Genomic DNA, 20,687 nt, shown 5'->3' with positions numbered 1-20,687 from the left:
TCCCTCTCCCACTCCCCCTGCTTGTGTTCCTGCTCTCGCTATCTCTCTCTCTGTCAAATAAATAAAATATTTTAAAAAAAAAATTTCATGTTGAAGGGCAGTTGGGGAAAAGTTGTCTTAAAGGGCTCTTGGGGGAGGATGCAGTAGTGAAAAAGAGATTAAGAAACAGCAGTTTTTCTGTCCCGCAGTGAGAGATTGCTTTGGGCCCGAGAACTAGCCCCGATCTGGGTGAGCTCATATGCTAGCCTTCTCCAGGAGCGTCCTTGTTTTCTACCTAATGTCTTCTGTGCTTTCTCTTTTTTTCCCCTCTCCTCTTGCCTTTACTCAACGCCCTCCAGAGGCCAGCAGTACCAGGAACATTTGTCCCTCTTCGAGGATCAGATCCTGCCAATTTATATGTCTCCTCTAGGGTCCCAGAACCACACCCTGGAGAACCTGTACAGCAGCCTCAGCCTTTTGCCATGCAGGTAAGCAGCCTACTCAGGATATGCAAATGCAGAAGGTTCCACAGATAAACGTCAGAAATAGTCTCTTACCAGGTTCGATTCAATTCAGAATCTTCCATTCTGTGGAGTCTCTTACTATAGATTAAGCCCTTTACACGTTGTGCCTTATTCTGTGGGTCTACTGAACTCTGCTTTCTCCTGTTTTCTTGTTGCCAGCCTCCAGTTGGAATTAACAACCACCGAGGACCCAGGCTAGGCACTCCAGAAGAGAAGCAAGTGTGTGGGGGGCTGACACACCTTAGTAACATGGGATCACATCCTGGATCCTTACAGCTTAGGCATATGGGTGGCCCTAGTCAGGATGGAAATATTTATCCCCCAACTCAATTCCAGTCAGGATTTATTCCTCCCAGGCATGGTGGGGCTCCAGCCCGACCCCCAGACTTTCCTGAAAGCTCAGAAATTCCTCCCAGCCACATGTACCGATCATACAAGTACATGAATCGAGTACACACTGCTGTCTGGAATGGGAACCATGGTGCTACAAACCCAGGACCCTTGGGCACAGATGAGAAGCCCCCCATGGGGCCAGGACCCTCTCACCAGCCTCGCACTCTTGGTCATATGATGGATTCCCGAGTGATGAGACCTCCTCTTCCCCCAAACCAGTGGACTGAACAATCAAGCTTTCTACCTCATGGAGTTGCTTCTTCAGGGTATATGCGAGCACCCTGTAAATCTGGTGGACATCGGTTACAGCCACCTCCAGCCCCAACGCCAAGTTCTCTTTTTGGAGCACCCTCCCACGCTCTGCGGGGGGTGCAAGGAGGGGACTCCATGATGGACAGCCCAGAGATGATTGCCATGCAGCAGCTTTCTTCCCGAGTTTGCCCACCAGGTGTGCCTTACCACCCCCGACAGCCTACACCCCACCATTTACCTGGCCCTTTTCCACAGGTAGCTCACTCGGCATCAGTAAGTGTGTCAGCCCCCAAGCCTACCTTGGGGAACCCTGGGAGGACACAGGATAACAGTGAAACACAAGAGCCTGAGAACGACCGAGGTAATTGACACCATCATTTTTGTCTGACGTCTGACATTTAAACCATTAATTCATAAGGAATCTTTTTTACAAATATTGTCAGACTTCTTTCCAGCTTCTTGAAACTACTCAGGGTTGGGCCAGTCATAGTATTAGTCCAAAGATCCGAAAGGATTCCTGGTAGTAATTATCCTTACACAGATGTAGTCCTTACTGTTCCATGCAGTCTTTTTGAGACTTGTAGGTACAGTAAATCAGTTCTCAGAATAAGCTTTGAGATAGCTACTCTTTTATTATACTTGTTTGTACAGATGGAAAATCCGAGGCACAAAGCTATTGGTTGCCTTCGTCTTGCAAATAAGTGGTGGAGCTGAGATTTGTACCCAGACCCACTCAATCCAGCATCCGTGCTCTCAACCACTACATCATCAAGCTGCCTTTTAAAATGACTATCTTAAACATTATCATTATGGAATAAATTTTCAGTACTTTAAATTCTAATTATTTCCATCCTTCTAGTCCTGGGACACATTTATAGCCACTAAGAAGCAAACATTGAAGGGATTTCTTAGAAATATCATTTAAGAGATTAACCTGAGGGCACCTGGGTGGCGCGGTTAAGTGTCTGCCTTTGGCTTAGGTCACAATCCCAGGGATTGAGCCCCATGTCGGGCTCCCTGCTCATCGGGGAGTCTGCTTCTCCCTCTACCCCTCCCCCCAGCTCGTGCTCTCTCTTTCACTCTCTCACTTGCTCTCAAATAAGTAAATAAAATCTTTAAAAAGAGAGAGATTAACCTGAAAATTGAGAAGATGAAAAGTGTAATTAATGCTTATTTCTAGGATAGATATCCACCATGTATTGTGTTATTTTCTTCAATACATGACTGGAGAGAGGCACGTGGGTGGCTCAGTCAGTTAAGCATCTGACTCTTGATTTAGGGTCAGGTCATGATCTCAGGGTTATGGGATCAAGCCTTATGTTAGGCTCTGCGCTCAGCGTGAACACTGCTTTAGAATCTCTCTCTCGGGCGCCTGGGTGGCTCAGTCGGTTAAGCGGCTGCCTTCGGCTCAGGTCATGATCCTGGAGTCCCAGGATCGAGTCCCGCATCGGGCTCCCTGCTTGGCAGGGAGTCTGCTTCTCCCTCTGACTCTCCCCCCTCTCATGTGCTCTCTCTCTCTCTCTCAAATAAATAAAATAAAAAATCTTAAAAAAGAAAGAAAATGTAATTTCCTCTTGAAAAAAAAAAAAAAAGAATCTCTCTCTCCCTCTGCCCCTCCCCCATTTGCACTCATACTCTCTCAATAAATAAAATATTAAAAAAAATAGATGACTGAAGAATAGAAACCTGCTCTTTTATCAAATATGAATATTCCATATAAAATTGATGATAGGCCTAGAACTCAGAATTACCTTCTGTTTTTATGTATTTATTTATTTAGATATCTACTGACACTTTTTTTTTTTAACTATAATTCCACTATAGTTAACATACAGTGTTACTGTGATTCAACACTTCAATACATTACTTAGTGCTCTTCATGATAAGTGTGCTCTTAATCCCCATCACCTGTGTCACCCATCTCCCCACCACCTCTCCTCTGGTAACCCATCAGTTTGTTCTCTGAAGCTAACAGTTTGTTTTTTTGGTTTGTCTCTCTTTTTCTTTGTTCATTTGTTTTGTTTTTTAAATTTCTCATATGAGTGAAATCATATGGTATTTGTCTTTCTCTGGCTGATATATTTCAATTAGCACTATATCCTCCATCCATGTTGATGCAAATAGCAATATTTCATTATTTTTTATGGCTGAGTAATATTACATATATTACATATGTGTTGTGTATACACATATGTGTATACATATATACATACATATATTACATACACATATATATACATACCACCTCTTTATTCATCTTTCAGTAGACACATGCTTCCATATCTTGACTATTGTAGGTGGTGCTAAACATATGGGTGCATATATACCTTTTCAAATTAGTGTTTCGTATTCTTTGGATAAATACCCAGTAGTGGAATTAATGCCTGATATGGTAATTCTATTTTTATTTTTTTTAGTTCTCTCCATAATGTTTTCTAGAGTGGCTGTACCAGTTTGCATTCCCACCAGCAGTGTCCGAGGGTTCATTTTTCTCTACATCCTCACCAACATTTGTTGTTTCTTGTGTTTTTTTATTTTAGCCATTCTGATGGGTGTGAAGTGACACTGTCATTTGCATTTCCTTGATGATAAGTGATGTTGAGCATCATTTCATGTTGGCTATCTGAATGTCTTGTTTGAAGAAATAGATGTTGAGGTCTTCTGTCCATTTTTAATTGAATTATTTGGTTTTTGGGTGTTGAGTTCTACCAGTTCTTTTTTTTTTTTTTTTAAGATTTTATTTATTTGACAGAGGGACACACAGTGAGAGAGGAAACACAAGCAGGAGGAGTGGGAGAGGGAGAAGCAGGCTTCCCACTGAGCAGGGAACCCAAAGCTGGGGCTCGATCCCAGGAGTCTGGGATCATGACCTGAGCCACCCAGGCACCCAATCAGTTCTTTATATATTTTGGATACTAACCCTTTATCAGATATGTCATTTGCAAATGTCTTCCCCCATTGTCTTTTAGTTTTATTGATTGTTTCCTTTGCTCTGCATAATCTTTTTATTTTCATGTAGTCCCAATATTTAATTTTTGCTTTTGTTTCCATTGCCTCCAGAGACCTATCTATCCTCTTTTGCAAGTGGTTGTTCAATTTTCTGAGCACCATTTTTTGAAGAGACTGTCTTTTTCACATTGCATATTCTTGCCTCCTTTGTCAAGGATTAATTGACCATATAATTGTGGGTTCATTTATGGGCTGTTTCGTTCACTTAATCTATGTGTCTTTTTTTGCGCTAGTATGAGTCTCTTTTGATTACGACAACTTTGTAGTATAGCTTGATATCTGGGATTGGGACACCTCCACCTATGTTTTTCTTCTTCAAGACTGCTCTGCCTACTTGGGATCTCTTGTGGTTCCATACAAATTTTAGGATTATTTGTTCTAGTTCTGTGAAAAATGCTGTTGGTATTATGATAGGGATTGCGTTAAATTTATAGATTACTGTAGGTGGCATGGATATTTTAACAGTATCTGTTTTTTTGTTTTTAAGATTTTATTTATTTGAGAGAGAGAGCATGAGCAGGGGGAGGGACAGAGGGAGAAGCAGACTCCCCATTGAGCAGGGAACCAGATGCAGGGTTCAGTCCCAGAACTCTGGGATCAGGACCTGAGCGAAAGGCAGAGGCTTAACCGACTGAGCCACCCAGGTGCCTCAATTATCTGTTCTTCTAATCCATGAACATGGAATATCTTTCCTTTGTCTTGTCTTTAATTTCTTTCATCAGTGTTTCAGAGTATAGGCCTCTCACCTCTTTGGTTAAGTTTATTCTTAGGTATTTTATTGTTTTTGGTGAAATTGTAAATGAGTCTCTGGCTGGCTCAGTCAGTGAGCATGCAACTCTTGATCTCGGGGTTGTGAGTTTCAAGCCCCACCTTGGGTGTGGAGATTACTTAAAAGTAAAATCTTTAAAAAAAAAAAAAAAAATTGTAGGGGGTCCTGGGTGTCTCAGTCGGTTAAGCGTCTGTGTTCAGCTCAGGTCATGATACCAGGATCCTGGGATCGAGCCCCCCATCTGGCTCCCTGCTCTGCAGGGGGCCTGCTTCTCCCTCTCCCTGCCATTCCTCCTGCTTTGCGCTCTCTCTCTCTGTCAAATAAATAAAATATTTAAAAATAAATAAATAATAAAGATAAAAAATGAAATTGTAAATGGGATTGTTTTATTTCTTTTTCTGCTATTATTAGTATATAGAAATTCAGCAGATTTCTGTATATTGACTTTTATACTCTGTGACCCTACTGAAGTCATTTATAGTACTAGTAGTTTTTTCGTGGTCTTTAGGGTTTTCTATATGTAGTATCGTGTCATCTGCAAGTAGTGAAAGTTTTACTTTTTCCATACCAATTGTGTTGCCTTTTATTTCTTTTAGTTGTCTGATTGCTGTGGTGAGGACTTCCAGTACTATGTTGAATAAAGGTGTTGAGAGTGAACATTCTTGTTTCATTCCTGATCTTAGGAGAAATCTCTCAATTTTTCATCATTGAGTATGATGTTAGCTGTGGGTTTTTAATATATGGCCTTTATTATATAGAGGTATGTTCCCTCTGAACCTACTTTGTTGAAGGTTTTTGTCATGAATGCATATTGTACTTTGTCAGATGTTTTTTCTACATCTATTGAAATGATCATAATAGTTTTTAATCCTTTGTCTTCTTGTTGCATCATGTTGATTTATTTGCCCTTGCATCCTAGGAGTAAATCCCACTTGATTGTGTTGAATTATTTTTTTAATGTATTGTTGTACTTGGTTTGCTAGTATTTTGTTGAGCATTTTCGTGTCTGTATTCATCAGAGATAGTGACCTGTAACTCTCTTTTTTGTAGTGTCTTTGTCTGGTTTTGTATCAGGGTAATTCTGGTCTTACAGAATGAATTTGGAAGTTTTCCTTCCTCTCCTATCTTTTGGAATAGTTTGAGAAGAATAAATATTAACTCTAATTTGAATGTTTGGTAGAATTACTTGTGAAGCTTTCTGGTCCTGGACTTTTGTTTGATGGAAGTTTTTTCCCAGAATTTCATTGCTGGGAAATGGTCTGTTCTAAGTTTCCATTTCTTCCTGTTTTAGTTTTGGTAAGTTATATGTTGCTAGTAATTTATCCATTTCTTCTAGTTTGTCCAATTTGTTGGCATATAGTTTTTCATAATATTCTCTTACAATCCTTTGTATTTCTCTGTCGTTGGTTGTTATTTCTCTTTCATTTATGATATTGTTTGAGTGCTTTTTTTTTTTGAGTCTGGCTAAAGGTTTGTCGATTTTACTGATCTTTTCAAAGAACCAGCTCCTAGTTTCATTGGTCTGTTGTATTTACATTTTTTTAGTTTCTGTTTTGTTTATTACTGCTCTAGTCTTTATTATTTTCTTCCTTCTACTGGTTTGGGGTTTTGTTTGTTCTTTTTCTGGCTCCTTTAGGTGTAAGGCTAGGTTGTTTATTTGAGATTTTTCTTGCTTTTTGAGGTAGACCTGTATTGCTATAAATGTCCCTTTTTAGAACAGCTTTTGCAGCATCCAAGAGATTTTGAGCTGTAATGTTTTCATTTTCATTTGTCTCCATGTATTTTTTAATTTCCTCTTTGATTTCTTGGTTAACCCATTCATTTGTTTAATAACATGTTATTTAACTTCCATGTACTTTTTTTATTTAAGATTATTTATTCATTTGACAGAGAGAGCACAAGCAGGGGGAGTGGCAGGCAGAGGCAGAAGCAGACTTCCCGCTGAGCAGGGAGCTCAATGGGAGACTCCATCCCAGGACCCTGGGATCATGACCTGAGCCAAAGGCAGATGCTCAGCCGACTGAGCCACCCCGGCATCCCAACTTCCACGTAGTTTTGTTCTTTCCAGATTTCTTGTGGTTGATTTCTAGTTTCATACCTATGGTCAGAAAAGATGCATGGTATGAATTCAGTCTTTTCAAACTTGTTGAGATTTGTTTTTTGGCCTACCATGTGATCTATTCTGGAGAGTGTTCCATATGCACTTGAAAGATAAATGTATTTTGATGTTTTAGGATGGAATGTTTAGAATATATCTGTTAGATCCAGGTGGTCAAGTGTGTCATTCAAAAAGCCACTGACCGGCGTTGGTGGTATAGTGGTGAGCATAGCTGCCTTCCAAAAAGCCACTGACCGGACACCTGGGTGGCCCCATCAGTTAAGCATCCGACTCTTGATTTTGGCTCATGTCGTGAGATTGAGCCTGCTGTCAGGCTTCCCGCTGGGTGTGGAGCCTTCTTAAGATTCTCTCTCTCCCTGGAACACCTGGGTGGCTCAGTCAGTTAAGCGTCTGACTCAGGTCGTGATTGTGGGTTCCTGGGACCAAGCCCTGCATCAGGCTCAACGCTCATCAAGGGGTCTGCTTCTCTCTGTCCCTCAGCCCCTCCCCCATTTGTTTGTGTTCTCTATCAAATAAATAAATAAAATCTTTAAAAAAAAAAAAACAACCCAAGATTCTCTCTCCGTCTGCCTCTCCCCCGCTCTAAAAAACAATACAAAACAAAAACCACTGCTTCCTTGTTGATTTTCTGTTTGGATGATCTGTCCATTGATTATAAGTGGGTTGTGAAAGTTCCCTACTCTTATTGTATTCCTATCAGTTACTTCCTTTATGTTTGTTATTAGCTGCTTTATGTATTTGGGTGTTCCCATGTTGGGTGCATAAATATTTACAATTGCTGTATCTTCTTGTTCAGTCTTACCTTTATGATTTTGTAGTGTCCTTCTTTGTCTCTTGTTATAGTCTTTGTTTAAAGTCTGTTTTGTCTGATTTAAATATTGTTACCTCAGGTTTCTTTTGACATCCATTTGCATGACAAATGCTTCTCCATCCCTTCACTTTCAGTCTGCATGTGTTTTTCGGTCTGAAATGAGTCTCTTTTGTAGGCAGCATATAGAAGGGTCTTTTTTTTTTTTTTTTTTTTTTTTAAGTCCAGTCTGTCTCCTTATGTCTTTTGATTGGGACATTTAGTCCATTTACAGTCAGAGTAATTATTGATAGGTATGTACATACTGCCATTTTGTTACTTGTTTTATGGATGTTTTTGTAGTTCTCTGTTCTTTCTTCTCTTGCTGTCTTCTTTCATGGTTTGCTGACTTTCTCTAGTGATATACTTGGATTTCTTTCTCTGTATTTGCATATCAATTACTGGTTTTTGATCTGTGGTAACCATTAGGTGTGTACACACACACACACACACACACACAAACCATCTTTTACATATAGCAGTCTATATTAAATTGATGGTCATTTAAGTTTGAACCCATTCTTTACTCCCACCATGCCTCCCCAACCCCCCCAGGTTTTAGGCATATGGTATCATACTTCATATCCTTTTATTTTGTGAATCACTTGACTGATTTTTATAGATATACTTAATTTTACTGCTTTTGTGCTTCTTACTTTTCTTAGTCCTGCTTATGGTCTTTCCTGTCCACTCAGAGTCTCCTTTAACATTTCTCATAGGCCTGGTGTAGTGGTGTTAAATTCCTTTAACTGTTTGTCTGGGAAACTCTCCTTCTAGTCTGAATGATATCCCTGCTGGATAAAGAATTCTTGGCTGCTGGTGTTTTTTCTTTCAGCACTTTGAATATATCCTCTCACTCCCTTCTAGCCTGTAAAGTTTCTGCTGAAAAATGAGCTTATGGTCTTACAGGGTTTCTCTTTTATGTTAATATTTTCTTTTGTCTTTCTTACTTTAAAAATTCTCTTTCTCACTACATTTTTTTTTTTTTTTAATTCCTGTATATCTTCATGTTGACCTCCTTGGGTTGATTTTGTTGGGGCATCTCTGTGCCTCCTAGATCTGGATTTCTGTTTCCTTCCCAGATTCAGGAAGTTTTCAGCTATTATTTCTTAAAATAAATTTTCCTCCCCCTTTTCTCTCTCGTCTGCGATCCATATAATGTCATTGTTATTAAACTCGATGGTGCCACTGAGTTCTCTGTTTTCATTTTTTTTTTTTTCACTTGTTCAGTTTAATTACTTTCCATTATTCTGTCTTCCAAGTTGCTGATTCTTTCTTCTTCCTCTGGTCTACTATTAATCCCCTGTAGTATATTTTTAATTTCAGTTATTGTGTTCTTTATCTCTGATTGGTTCTTTTTTGTTTTCTGTCTTTGTTGAGGGTCTCACTGAGGTCCTCCACTCCTTTGTCAGGTCCAGTGAGTATTTCTGTGACCGTTACTATAAATTTTCTATCGGGCATATTACTTATTTCCATTTCATTTAGCTCTCTTGCTGTGATTTTGTCCTGATCTTTCCTTTGGGACATACTCCTCGTCTCTTCATTTTGTCTCTGTTTCTATGCATTAGGAAAGTCAGCTACATCTCCTGCTCTTGAAAGTAGTGGCCTTGTGAAGAAGAGGTCCTATAATGCCCTGTGGTGCAGTGTCCCCTGTTCAGAACCTGGCACTGCAGGGGTGTCTCCTATGTGTGTTGCGTGCACCCTTCTGTTGTGGCTGAGCTGCTTTTGCCTTCAATTCAGTCATCTGCAATGGCTCTGTTTGCCTGTTGTGGGCAGGGTTTGGTCCCTGTGTTGTTAGTGGGCCAGTCTGAGGCCACCTTGGGCTTGAGTTGAGTCAGACCATGCGTTTGCCAGAGGTGAGATAGCACCAAACTGCTGGGCACTTTCCTGTGTTGTCCTCCCAAGAAGCTTTCATTGGTGGGGATGGCCTTCAATCAGAATAGCTATCTGCCTCCAGCCCAGTGCGGGGACCTCAGTGGGACTGGTATGTGTGGTTATCTTCCCCTCTCTCCAGAGCAGCAATCTCTTTGGAGTGGTGCTTGTCCTTGTCCTGGCTGCTTGCACCTCACCAGGCTTGTGGCACCACTTTGGATGGGCTCCAGCCAAGGGCATATTGGAGGGGCCAGATCAACGGGGAAAATGCGGGAACAGGGCCCATGGAGTGCCAGTAACTCTGCACCAGTCCACTGCAGGAGGGGACTGCAGCTGACCGGGCTTGGATGGAGGGGATGTTTATGCAGGAGTACACCAGGAGTACACTGTTCACTGTGTAACGAATGTTGGCTCTGCACTGGTTCCCGCAGGTGTCCGTCTATCTTGGCTGGGAGGTGGGAAGGAAAATGGTGCCTGCTAGTTCTTTTGTTCTTAGAGTGGTCTTCCAAAGATTCCTGCCTCTCCAGTATATGCTCATTAGTAAATAAATCTTCTTTCCATATATGCCAGGTATTTTTCACACTGCTGCTTCTCTGCTCAATCTCAGTGGGGCTGTTTGTTTTACTCTCTTTAAGGGCAGGCACTCTACCCTCCTGGCTCTCCCAGAGCTGAGCCCACTGAATTTTAAAGTTCAGATGGTAATAAGCCCCCCCATATTCTTGGGCCCCTCTGGTTTTCAAAGCTGAATGTTAACAGGGATTGGTCTTCCCTCTTCCTGGGGTTCCTGGCTTGGGAATCTGCTCTGCTCCCTTCTCTGTTCTGCTGCATCCCTCCCTCCTGCGGACAATCCCGAGGATCCACTTGGCTCCTGACAATCTCTTTGTCCTTCCCACCCTCTGTGATGTGGCCTCTGCTCTACATTTAGCTATGGAGAGTCTGTTCTGCCAGTCTTTAAGTCGTTTTCTGGGTTATTTATACTGATGTGGTGTTACCTAGTTATCTAGTTGTATCCATGAGATGAGATTTAGGATCCTCCTCCTCTGCCATCTTCCCCAACTCAGACTTTTTTTTAATTTATTCATTTGAGAGAGAGAGAATGAGTGGGGTGAGGGGCAGAGGGAGAAGCAGGCTCCCTGCAGAGCAGGGAACCAAATATGGGACTCGATCCCAGGACCCTGGGATTATGACCTGAGCTGAAGGCAGACGCTTCACTGACTGAGCCACCCAGGTGCCCCTCAGACTTACTTTTTGAAAGTGTTTCTTTTTGAGGGAAGGCCTGCTTTGTGAGCACCAGCTCTAGCAGAATTGTCTTAATACTGATTTCAAATGGGGTCCGGAATTCAAACTTTAGAAGGAGAGTCCCTCTGATGAAACTATGGATAAGCCTCTTTTTTAGTTTCCATGTTTTATGTTGACAAAATAATGAGAAGTGTAGATTTAAATTTTGTTGTATAGCTTCTACCTTTGATTTTTCAACCAACACTAGTTCATTAGTTGACTGAGATTTTAGTAGGACTTTAAAAGTCGTTACGTATGAGTCCTTAATCTTGTCTTTAAGATCTGTTACCAGAATTGTATTTAGATCACACCTGAGCAACAACTCTGTTGTATATATAATAATAAGACCATATTTCTGGTCTGACATAACAGCAAGGTCAAGAATCCTGAGTTTGTAATTAAGCATTTGAGTCTAGTAAATTAATTTATTTGGGTATAGTAAGTTTCTGTAATATGTTAAATATGCCTTTTGAGTTTTATCCTGTAGGCATCTTGTTTTGAAGAAATCTTGATTGAGTCCCTGTTGTGTACAAGTACTAAGAGTGGTGGGGAAGAAAACAGAGTCTGTGCTGCTATGGAACTTATATTCTAAGGGGGCAGACGTCAGGGATGCAGCCCTCTTGATACAGATCCATTGTGTCCTGGTCCTTCTTATTGTATCTCCATATATGACATGCATCTGCCTGAATTATTGCACACTGACTACTCTGTGACAGCACAGCAAGAGAGAGGCAGGGACATCTCCATTCTTTGGCAGACTTTATGAGTAGCTCTAGAGGTGCTAGGTCTTACCTCTTAGTCTATAAGGAGGGGTTTACAAGGGACTCAGCATCATGAATCCTTTCAGGGAGTCTCAAATTTTTAGCTGAAGCTTGAATGGCCACATATCCATCTCAATCCCACCTGTCCCTATCTGACTGCTTTCATGTTCTTTTCTATCATCCCCATCGGTATTGTCATGTCAGCTACTGAATTACTATATTGTTCTACATTTTTCTTACAGCAGATCCCTTGCCTGGGCTTGAGGAGAAACCACCAAACATTGGTGCTTCAGAGGGGGTGTACCTCAAACAGCTACCTCACCCTACACCTCCATTGCAGACCGACTGTACCAGGCAGAGCTCACCACAAGAAAGAGAAACAGAGGGCCCAGAGCTCAAAAGCGACTCCTCAGAATCTGGAGACAACTGTAAAGCAACAAAGAGCAAAAATACCTGGCCCCTGGAGAGCAACTATACCAGCCCAGCCACCCAAGGTTGTATGCGAGACCTCTCCACTCTGGCAGATAGAGGGGCTCTACCGGAAAATGGAGTAATTGTTGAAGCATCCCCTTGTGGATCAGAGGGGAAGGGCCTTGGTGGTAGTGGTTCAGAAAAGCCACTCTGCCCCAGAGGCAAAACGCTACAGGAAGCCATGCCGTGTACAAGACAGAACCCAGCTACACCTCCCAACGCGGACCCCAATCTGATGGGAGGCACTGTAAGCCAGTTTTCCCCCTTGTACATGCCTGGGCTGGAATACCCAAATTCAGCTACACATTACCACATCAGTCCAGGCCTGCAAGGTTTGGGCCCTGTGATGGGAAGTAAACCCTCAGTATCCCATCCTCAGCATTTCCCCCCTAGGGGCTTTCAATCTAACAACCCTCATTCTGGAGTCTTTCCCCGGTATCGCCCCCACCAAGGAATGAGGTATTCCTACCAGTCACCACCTCAGCCTTCATATCATCACTATCAGCGAACTCCTTATTATCCATGTCCACAGGGCTTTTCTGACTGGCAGAGACATCTTCATCCCCCGGGAAGCCCAAGTGGGCTCCCACCTAATCCACCGCCCCCACCAAGGCCCCTCTTCTCAGATAAGAGCACCTTGGCTAATCTGCAAGGCTGTGAGACACTGAATGCTGCCTTAAATTCCCCAACCCAAGTGGATGCAGTGGCTGCTAAAGTCGTCTCAGCTGATGGACAGAATCCTGGTCCAGAGGAAGAAAAGCTGGATGAATCTATGGAGAGGCCAGAGAGTCCCAAAGAATTTTTAGACCTGGACAACCATAATGCAGCTACCAAGCGGCAGAGCTCATTGTCAGCCAGCGAGTATCTTTATGGAACTCCTCCTCCACCTCTGAGTTCAGGGATGGGATTTGGTTCATCTACTTTCCAGCCCCATGGTGTGATGCTACAGACAGGGCCTCCTTACACACCTCAGCGGCCAACCAGTCATTTCCAGCCCAGGGCCTACTCTTCCCCCGTGGCTGCTCACCCACCTCACCATCCAGTGGCTGCCCAGCCCAACGGCCTCTCTCAGGAGGGCCCCATTTATCGTTGCCAAGAAGAGGGCCTGGGTCACTTTCAGGCTGTAATGATGGAACAAATTGGTACTGGAAGTGGAATAAGGGGACCTTTCCAGGAAATGTACAGACCATTAGGGTAAGATTACATTAGATGGTTTCCTTGGTTTTTGTTTCTTTTTTTCTGAGAAAAGAATAGATGTTAGTTTTAGAAAGAAAAATGGCCTTAGAAATGAAGGTGATAACCTTTAGTGGTCTAGGTCCAAGGAAGGCATGGGAATCATTGATAATTGGAGACTTAATGGAAATGTTTCAGCCTTAGAGTCCAATTTTATCTTCGGCATTTTCTTCCCTCATGAAAGTGAATTAGCATTTAAATGAGTGTTTAGTTAGATTTTGAGACTGGAAACTTGAGAGCCATAGGCAGAGATGTCAGCATTGCTGCTAATAAGTTCAGATATTCTGATCAAGGTAAAATAGGTCTCTCTCAAACCCTGAGGTTGTGGGAGATCATATGTAATGTTCAGGTTTTATCCCTTACCTCTCATTTCTTCCCTTAACACTGAATAAAGAAACAGGTTCATCTAGAATTAAAACAAGTCAAATACAGTCCCCATGAGAATTCTTGCAAATGGTGGAGTTTTTAAGACTCAGTGAGGTGATCTGTGATCCAGGAGATTTTCAAATTAATAATACATAAAAGATGGTTAAATAAAGTTGTTTACATTAAAGTTATGAAGCCTTATCATAAAACCAGTACCATCCAACTTAAAAACTAATGTGCCCCTCTTCAGTGCCGGCCTAAAACCGTATCTCCAAAACCTCTTCCCCATTTAACATTTTGACATATTTTTTTAGACCTCACTAAATATGTTTATGTTTTGTTTCTTTGTCTTTTCTTTTAAACCATTGGGAAGTAAGTTGCAGACTTCATGACTGCATGCATCTGCTAGGAATAACGACGTTCTCCTGGAGCACAATCTCAAATTATTACTCCACCCAGGGAAAATAACACTAATAGTGTTTAATATAGAGTCCTTATTTAATTTCTCCAGTTGTCCCCAAAATGTCTTTTATAGCTGTGTTTTTTTGTTTTATCTTATTTTTTTTTTCCATCCAGGATCCATGTAAGGGTAATGTATTTACATTTGGTTGCTCTGTCTAGTCTCTTAATTTACATGTGTTCTATCATCGTTTTGTTTCATTTTGTTTTTCAAAGATTCGAGGCTAGTTCCCATGTACGATGTCCCAGATTTTGATTCTTCTCCTTGTTCCCTCATGTTTGAAGTCCAGTTAAACACACGTCAAGAACACTACCTAGGCGGCGTCATGTACTTACTGCATCACATCTGGAGCACAAAATGTCGCTTTGTCCCAATATTGATTCCAAATTTGATTACCTAGATAATTACGGCAGTATCTGCATGAGATTTTCATGATTAAAGTATCTCTTTCCTTTCTAATTAATATATCTTCATTAATTCTTAACTGTTCTTTCTTGTGGCTATAGGATGCAAATGCATCCAGTCCAGTCACAGTCCTCGTTCCCAAAGACCCCAGCACCAGCAGCATCCCGGGAAGAGCTGCCACCACATAAGCCCCCAACACTTCCTCTTGATCAGGTAAAAATTACCAAAACCAGAACTTTTGTCATTCTTCCAGGTGGCAGGAAATAGTTCATTGTGAGTTTATCGTGATTCTGAGAAAATCTTTTAAGGTGTCCTTTTTTTTTTTTTTTTTTTAAAGATTTTATTTATTTATTTGAGACAGAATGAGAGAGAGAGCACATGAGAGGGGGGAGGGTCAGAGGGAGAAGCAGGCTCCCTGCCGAGCAGGGAGCCCGATGCCGGACTCGATCCAGGGACTCCAGGATCATGACCTGAGCCAAAGGCAGTCGCCCAACCAACTGAGCCACCCAGGCGCCCCTAAGGTGTCCTTTTAATAGAGGAACTTGAACTGGAAAGTGCGTCCTGTCCTACTGGCAACCAAGTAAAAAGGGCCACTCAGGCCCTGTGCTACCAGTGGATTCAGCAGTGGGAAAAATCAAGAGAAGACCGAAGTAGCTTCTGTATTGTTTCCATGTGTTTCTCTTCTTGTGGTAACCAGCTGTTTGGGGATTGTTCAAGACTCATGTTTCCAAACTGGCCACTATCATTTATTTTGATATGATAGCTTTGTATTTTTTTATCCTTTTCCATCTATTTCATCTGAGAGAGACAAGGCAGTCAGGTTTTTAAAAATAGCTCCCTTCGAGTGCTGCTTTTGTGCCGATTACTGTGTTCTGACTCCCTCCACGCACTATCTCATTCCTCTCTTCCCTGACCACTGTGAAGTAATTGTCATCAGCTACATCAGTATGGTTCCCTAATGTGCAGGGAGTCCTATCGCACCTGAGTGATGAGGTTGGGATTTGCATGCAGAGGTCCGGAGCTTGAGAGCCCACCCTCTGGAAGTAAACTGACAGCTGAAACAAAACCAAGCCATTTTCTCAGATGGAGAGGAACATGTACAGCTCTTTGGCTTATTGAATTACTTTAAACAACACAGTTGTTAATTTTGTTTAAATTGTCTTTATTTGCTTCTCTCAGAGCTAGTCCAAGGAGGAAATAAACCCCAAGGAAACAGAAAGCTGCACATGAAGACTGGAACATGGAAAATTTAGGGAAGCGATCCCTGCCCACCTCTATTCCTGTTAGCCTGCCACACCCCTTCACAGTGCATCCCATCATGCCGTCCAAGAGCTGGAGCCGTTCCCGGAGCCCTAGAAGCATACTCCTTAGACTAACACCAGCTTTGCAAAGGTCCTTGGTTGGGGATCTCTTGTATGGCTGATGGTCAAGAACAAATGAACTGAAATTAGTGATGGCTTTTCTAAGTCCTGAGACTCTTGTTCAGGGAAAATCATCTTAAACTTGGGGGAGAGGGTCACACTTAAGAATGGAGTGGTGCTTGTAAACTTTCATGAGCAGCTAAACTCAGGTATATATTTGGGGAAGGGACTACTTGTAGTATTAATGTGTTTTGGAGCTGGGTCCAGTTTACAGAATTTTCATGTTGCCTTTTAAAAATAATTTTTGTTGTTGGTGGTGAATGTATTGTACATAAGTGGGAAGGGTGGGTGGGGATGTGGAAGAAATGGAAGTCCTAAGCATGGTGGGCAGGCAGCACTGCAGTGATCCTTATCTGTTTACAGTCATGTCACACTGAATACTTTTGGGAGCTGGAGAAGAAGGTAGGAAAAGTTTACCGTAGTAAATTGCCACTGTTTCCTCAGTGGTTAACCGTCCTTTGTTCGTTAAGGGCCTTCTTTCCAGTCAGCCTGAAAGGTACCGTTGCACTGCCCCGATTGTTGAGTTTCTCAGTCTGGAGGCAGAACACTCGCACACGGCCTACCAGAAGAACCAGCCTAGAAGACAGGCTGCCCTCTCATCCAGTGGCCCAAAGCCTGGATTTCAGAGAGCAGTGCCCTTCGTGATTTGCCACCAGCCCTACCAGATAGTTGTAAACCAGTATCAGGAATTGGGATCACTAGAGTGTTTTGCTAATTAGAATATAAAATGAATCGTCCTCTTCACAGACCTGCTGCGGGACTGTGATCTGATAGACATCACACAAAGCTTTCTGGCACGAATCACATTTTATGGAAGTGACTACTCAGGTTTGTATATGTTAGTATCAATAAAGAAATTGCACAGTTTTGAATAGGAAAAATGTATTCTATAGATTTACAATTTGAATTTAGGAATATCTCAGTATATATAGTTTTAATTCATTTTAAGTGAATCATAGTAAAATAAGTCATGGTGATTTAAAATAGCTTTCAGGAATGAGTTCTTGGAAATCATTTGTCATATCTGTGATAGGAAACAATTTTACAGTATTAAATTACTTTTTTACAGTTTTAGAAGTGAATTACACTGGATTGTCCTTGTTTAGCATTCTGTATTTGATTTTAGCTGAGATGCCACCAAAGTTAGGACTCCTATGTTTTAAACTTTTGAATATCCTACAAAGAAAAAAAAAAAAAAAACTAAGGGAAAATGCCCTGAAATTAACAGATTTTTGTAAAGAATAGCATATTTTTAAGCATGCCTTCGGGATAGTAGAAAAGCCTCCATATAATATTAATCTGCTCTAGTTTCTTACAAATTCAGCCTTGTGAGGGGCCGTTAGAATCTTTCCCTCCAATTCCAGCATCCTTGATGAAACGTGGAACTATCATGTTTCAAGTTTGCTATGCTATGCTATTTAGGATAAGAAACAAATTGGAAATATCCATGTTATACAGATGGAACACAAGACACCAGCTCCAGTGTAAAGAAAATTCATACAAATAAGGGAATGCTTATTGACCTGGCGTTGTGGCTTATGGCTCAGGCAGGATTGAGAGTTGTGTAGGAACACAGGAGCCTTTAAGATACGGTGCACAAAAATACAAATTCTTTTTCTCTAATAGACTCCAGTTTTAAATTTGGTGTGCTTTTAAGTGGAATGAGTTTTGAGGCTATGTTCTCATTTGGTCCTGATTCTGGTTAGAAAGCTGTCACTGGCATGATCTGGTTTGGAAGAGTGAAGATGTCCGCGCTGTCCCTGTAGGAAGAACAGATCTGATGATTGAGCTCTTGAGCTAGTGTAAGTTAACATGGCCGATGCATTACTCCTTCTGTTTTTGTGTCTGTGTAGAAGCAGGGAGGAGAGAAAGACCACCTGGCCTTGACAGCTGGCTCGGGTCTAGTTAGAGCTGGTCTAGACCCAGAGCGCTCTGCCACTGACAGCCTTTCTCTTCTCACGTGAAAGTCAGTGTGAGTGACAGGCCTTTGGCTGCTGCCTGACTCGGAGCACAGTGGCCACAGGGTCTGTTCCCCTGGCGCTGAGGTTGGAGGTATTGCTTTGTGCTGAATGGCCCTGGGGCGTGTGTAGGAGTGGACCATAGGCAATGGTTGGGCTGATCTGTGCCCTTTCTCCTTCACCCTGCGTGAGTAACCTTTTCTCCTCGCTCTCCCAGCCCCTACCCCCGTTACCTGTTGCTAGAGAAAAGCTGTGAACAATATAGGAAGAAATCAAATGTAGAGAAGTGAGAAAATGTTAAGGAAGAACAGTATCAAGGACTGAACTACTACTGTATCATCTAACACTGGGAACAAGGGCAACAGCAGACTCGGCAGCCTTGTTGCGTCCCATGTGGGAACTGAGTCGTGCATTACAGCCCTTGTCTGCTATCTCCTGAGCTTCTACTGGTCTTTGAAGCCCAGATCTGCTACAAGCAGTCAGGAGCTGCAAGAGAACACATGTGACCGTTCAGCTGCTTGATGGCTGATCGCTCTGCCCCCAAGCACGACCTTTTCTTCTCTCCTGTTTTTCTCCTCTGGCACTTCTCTTCCCACGTGTCTTAAGCAGATGCACATGCATTTGCCCTCTTGTCCATGAGGGGATGGTGGTGTGTGATATGTTAAAACTAGAAAGTAGTGCGTGAGGAGGTCCTCAAAATGATCTGCTGTCGGGCTAGGAGGACTCTCCCACAGTGTCCGTGGGCCGGCTCTTGGGAGTCCCCAGGAGGGGGTAGCTGGGCTCCACGGGGAATGAGGAAACTCACACTGGTTGGATTGAACAGTCCTGGCTAGCCTTTATTAGAGTTGTTAATAAGTTAGGATCTTTTTTCCCTAAGACCCAGGAGAAATAAACAACCCAGAAAGAAAAGTAAAGCTTTTTGGAAGGTTTCTGGTTTGGGTTTGTTGTTTGTTTTTTCCCTCGGAGTCTGTTCTTTTAAAAAGTAGCTGTTGGCGGAAATTTATTATGGTAGATGCATGTGAAGAGTAAGTAAGGGCAAAATGTGCAGATTCTTGTTCATATAACTTCTTCCATCCTACCTTCTAAAAATAAAATTAAAGCCACTCCGCCTCTCCTTAATCACGTTCGTTTGGGTTCGGGCAGTGCACATGAGCTGCTGCTTCACGATTCTTTTATTCTCAGTGAGCCCAAGTGAGACTGCTCTCAAGAGGCAAAACTCTGTCATGCTCGTCTTCTGAAAACGTGAAGACCTGTAGGGTGTGTGTGCACCTTAGTTCACTCAGACCCCAGCTTTCAGTGTCGATTCACTGTGGCCTAGTGCTCAGACCTTGAAAATGCTTCTCGTGACCATTAGGTGTCGTTACCCCATGGCATTTGTCTGCTGTATTATTATTTATGGTAATTCCTACTGGAGTCAAAGAGGATGCTAAGTGCTGTCCAAAACACACAAAATCCCAGTGTTACAGTCATCACAGATGTCAGAAACAAGCTCTCAATCCATATGACTTGGTTGAATTTTTCTTCCCTTTTTGAAATTCAAATTTATAAATAATATACTGCTCTTAAACCCCAATCTGAAATTTCACAGCAAGTCTTAACCCAGCAGTCCCAAGGCAAGGGCAGTTACATAGTGTCAGAATGCTTTCAAAGAAATGAAAGGCTTAGAGTTTTGTAGCATTATTGCTACCTGCCCCCACCCGCCTTGTGACTGTCAGTCCATTCACCCCTGCCAGATTCTGCATGGACCTCCAGTGAGGAAGTCAGCTCCGTGTGTGTGTGAGTCAAGGACTCACACCTCGGGAGTTTCTGGAATGCAGTGTCCTGGCTAATAGATTTCTGTTCAACATTCTAGTGAGAATACTGGGAATTTTGGTTGAGCATGAAGAGGCTTTTATTCCTGGGCTCACATCACAGTCTAGGAACTAAGAATGTGATTGAGATTTGCTGCATGAGAAGAAACCACTTTTCCTTTTTTGGTGGGTTGGACTTTCTCTGTAATATGGAGCCTTAGGACACCAAGCCTTGCCCTGTTTTTCATTTAGGAAAACAACCTGAGTGAACATTTTTGCATCCCATCTCTCATATGAAGCTGTGACACAAGCTTTGTCTCCAGGTTGGGTGTTTATCTGTCTCTGCTTTGTAGGCCTTTGCTAACCAGAAATTTAGAGGGGCTGTCCCCCCAGCTAGTCTTTGTCTCTCACTGTGTACCAGGGGACTGACTGAACTTTTATGTAGAAATGCCTAATAACCAACTGATTGTCCTGCATGTGTTTTTGAAAAGGGTGGGATGGGGTTGGGAACAGGGGGTGTGGATATTGAGTAAGTTATTGAAATGCTGAACCCCGTTCAGTATCCTTCGTGTGACCCCTTTTCCCCAGCTGGGACTCGGGTACCTCACTCTCCTGCCTTGCACACAGCTCCTGGGAGCCCAGGCCAGTCTCCACCAGCCTGCGGCACACAGTGTCAGGGATTCTTTGCTCCTGCTGCAAAAGCCGTGTGAACTTTCCTGGCCAGTACTGGAAAGGGGAATGCTATTTATTTTTATATTGTGTATATTTTGTCGTGGTCTG

At 42.4% G+C, this 20,687-nt stretch overlaps 1 protein-coding gene across 6 annotated transcripts in view; it reads left to right on the top strand.

The window, feature by feature from the left end:
- The window catches only part of CECR2 (CECR2 histone acetyl-lysine reader), a 173,133-nt gene extending 153,790 nt beyond the window's left edge, over positions 1–19,343 (top strand). For 2 of the 6 annotated variants that reach the window (XM_081820907.1, XM_081820905.1), the window contains 5 exons: positions 339–467; positions 663–1,509; positions 12,046–13,468; positions 14,840–15,046; positions 15,260–15,903. In XM_081820907.1, the coding sequence (XP_081677033.1) occupies positions 339–467; positions 663–1,509; positions 12,046–13,468; positions 14,840–15,005 (2,565 nt within the window). In that variant the 3' untranslated portion in view covers positions 15,006–15,046; positions 15,260–15,903. The other 4 variants (XM_031019326.2, XM_081820909.1, XM_081820908.1 and 1 more) reach the window with 4 other exon arrangements.
- Positions 19,344–20,687: the final 1,344 nt, after the last annotated feature.

Source organism: Leptonychotes weddellii, chromosome 5, assembly GCF_054177405.1.
Source record: "Leptonychotes weddellii isolate Sample4059 chromosome 5, ASM5417740v2, whole genome shotgun sequence".
NCBI classification, from domain to species: domain Eukaryota; kingdom Metazoa; phylum Chordata; class Mammalia; order Carnivora; family Phocidae; genus Leptonychotes; species Leptonychotes weddellii.
The sequence above is the reverse complement of the archived record's forward strand: the minus strand, read 5'-3'. Positions and strand labels throughout refer to the sequence as shown.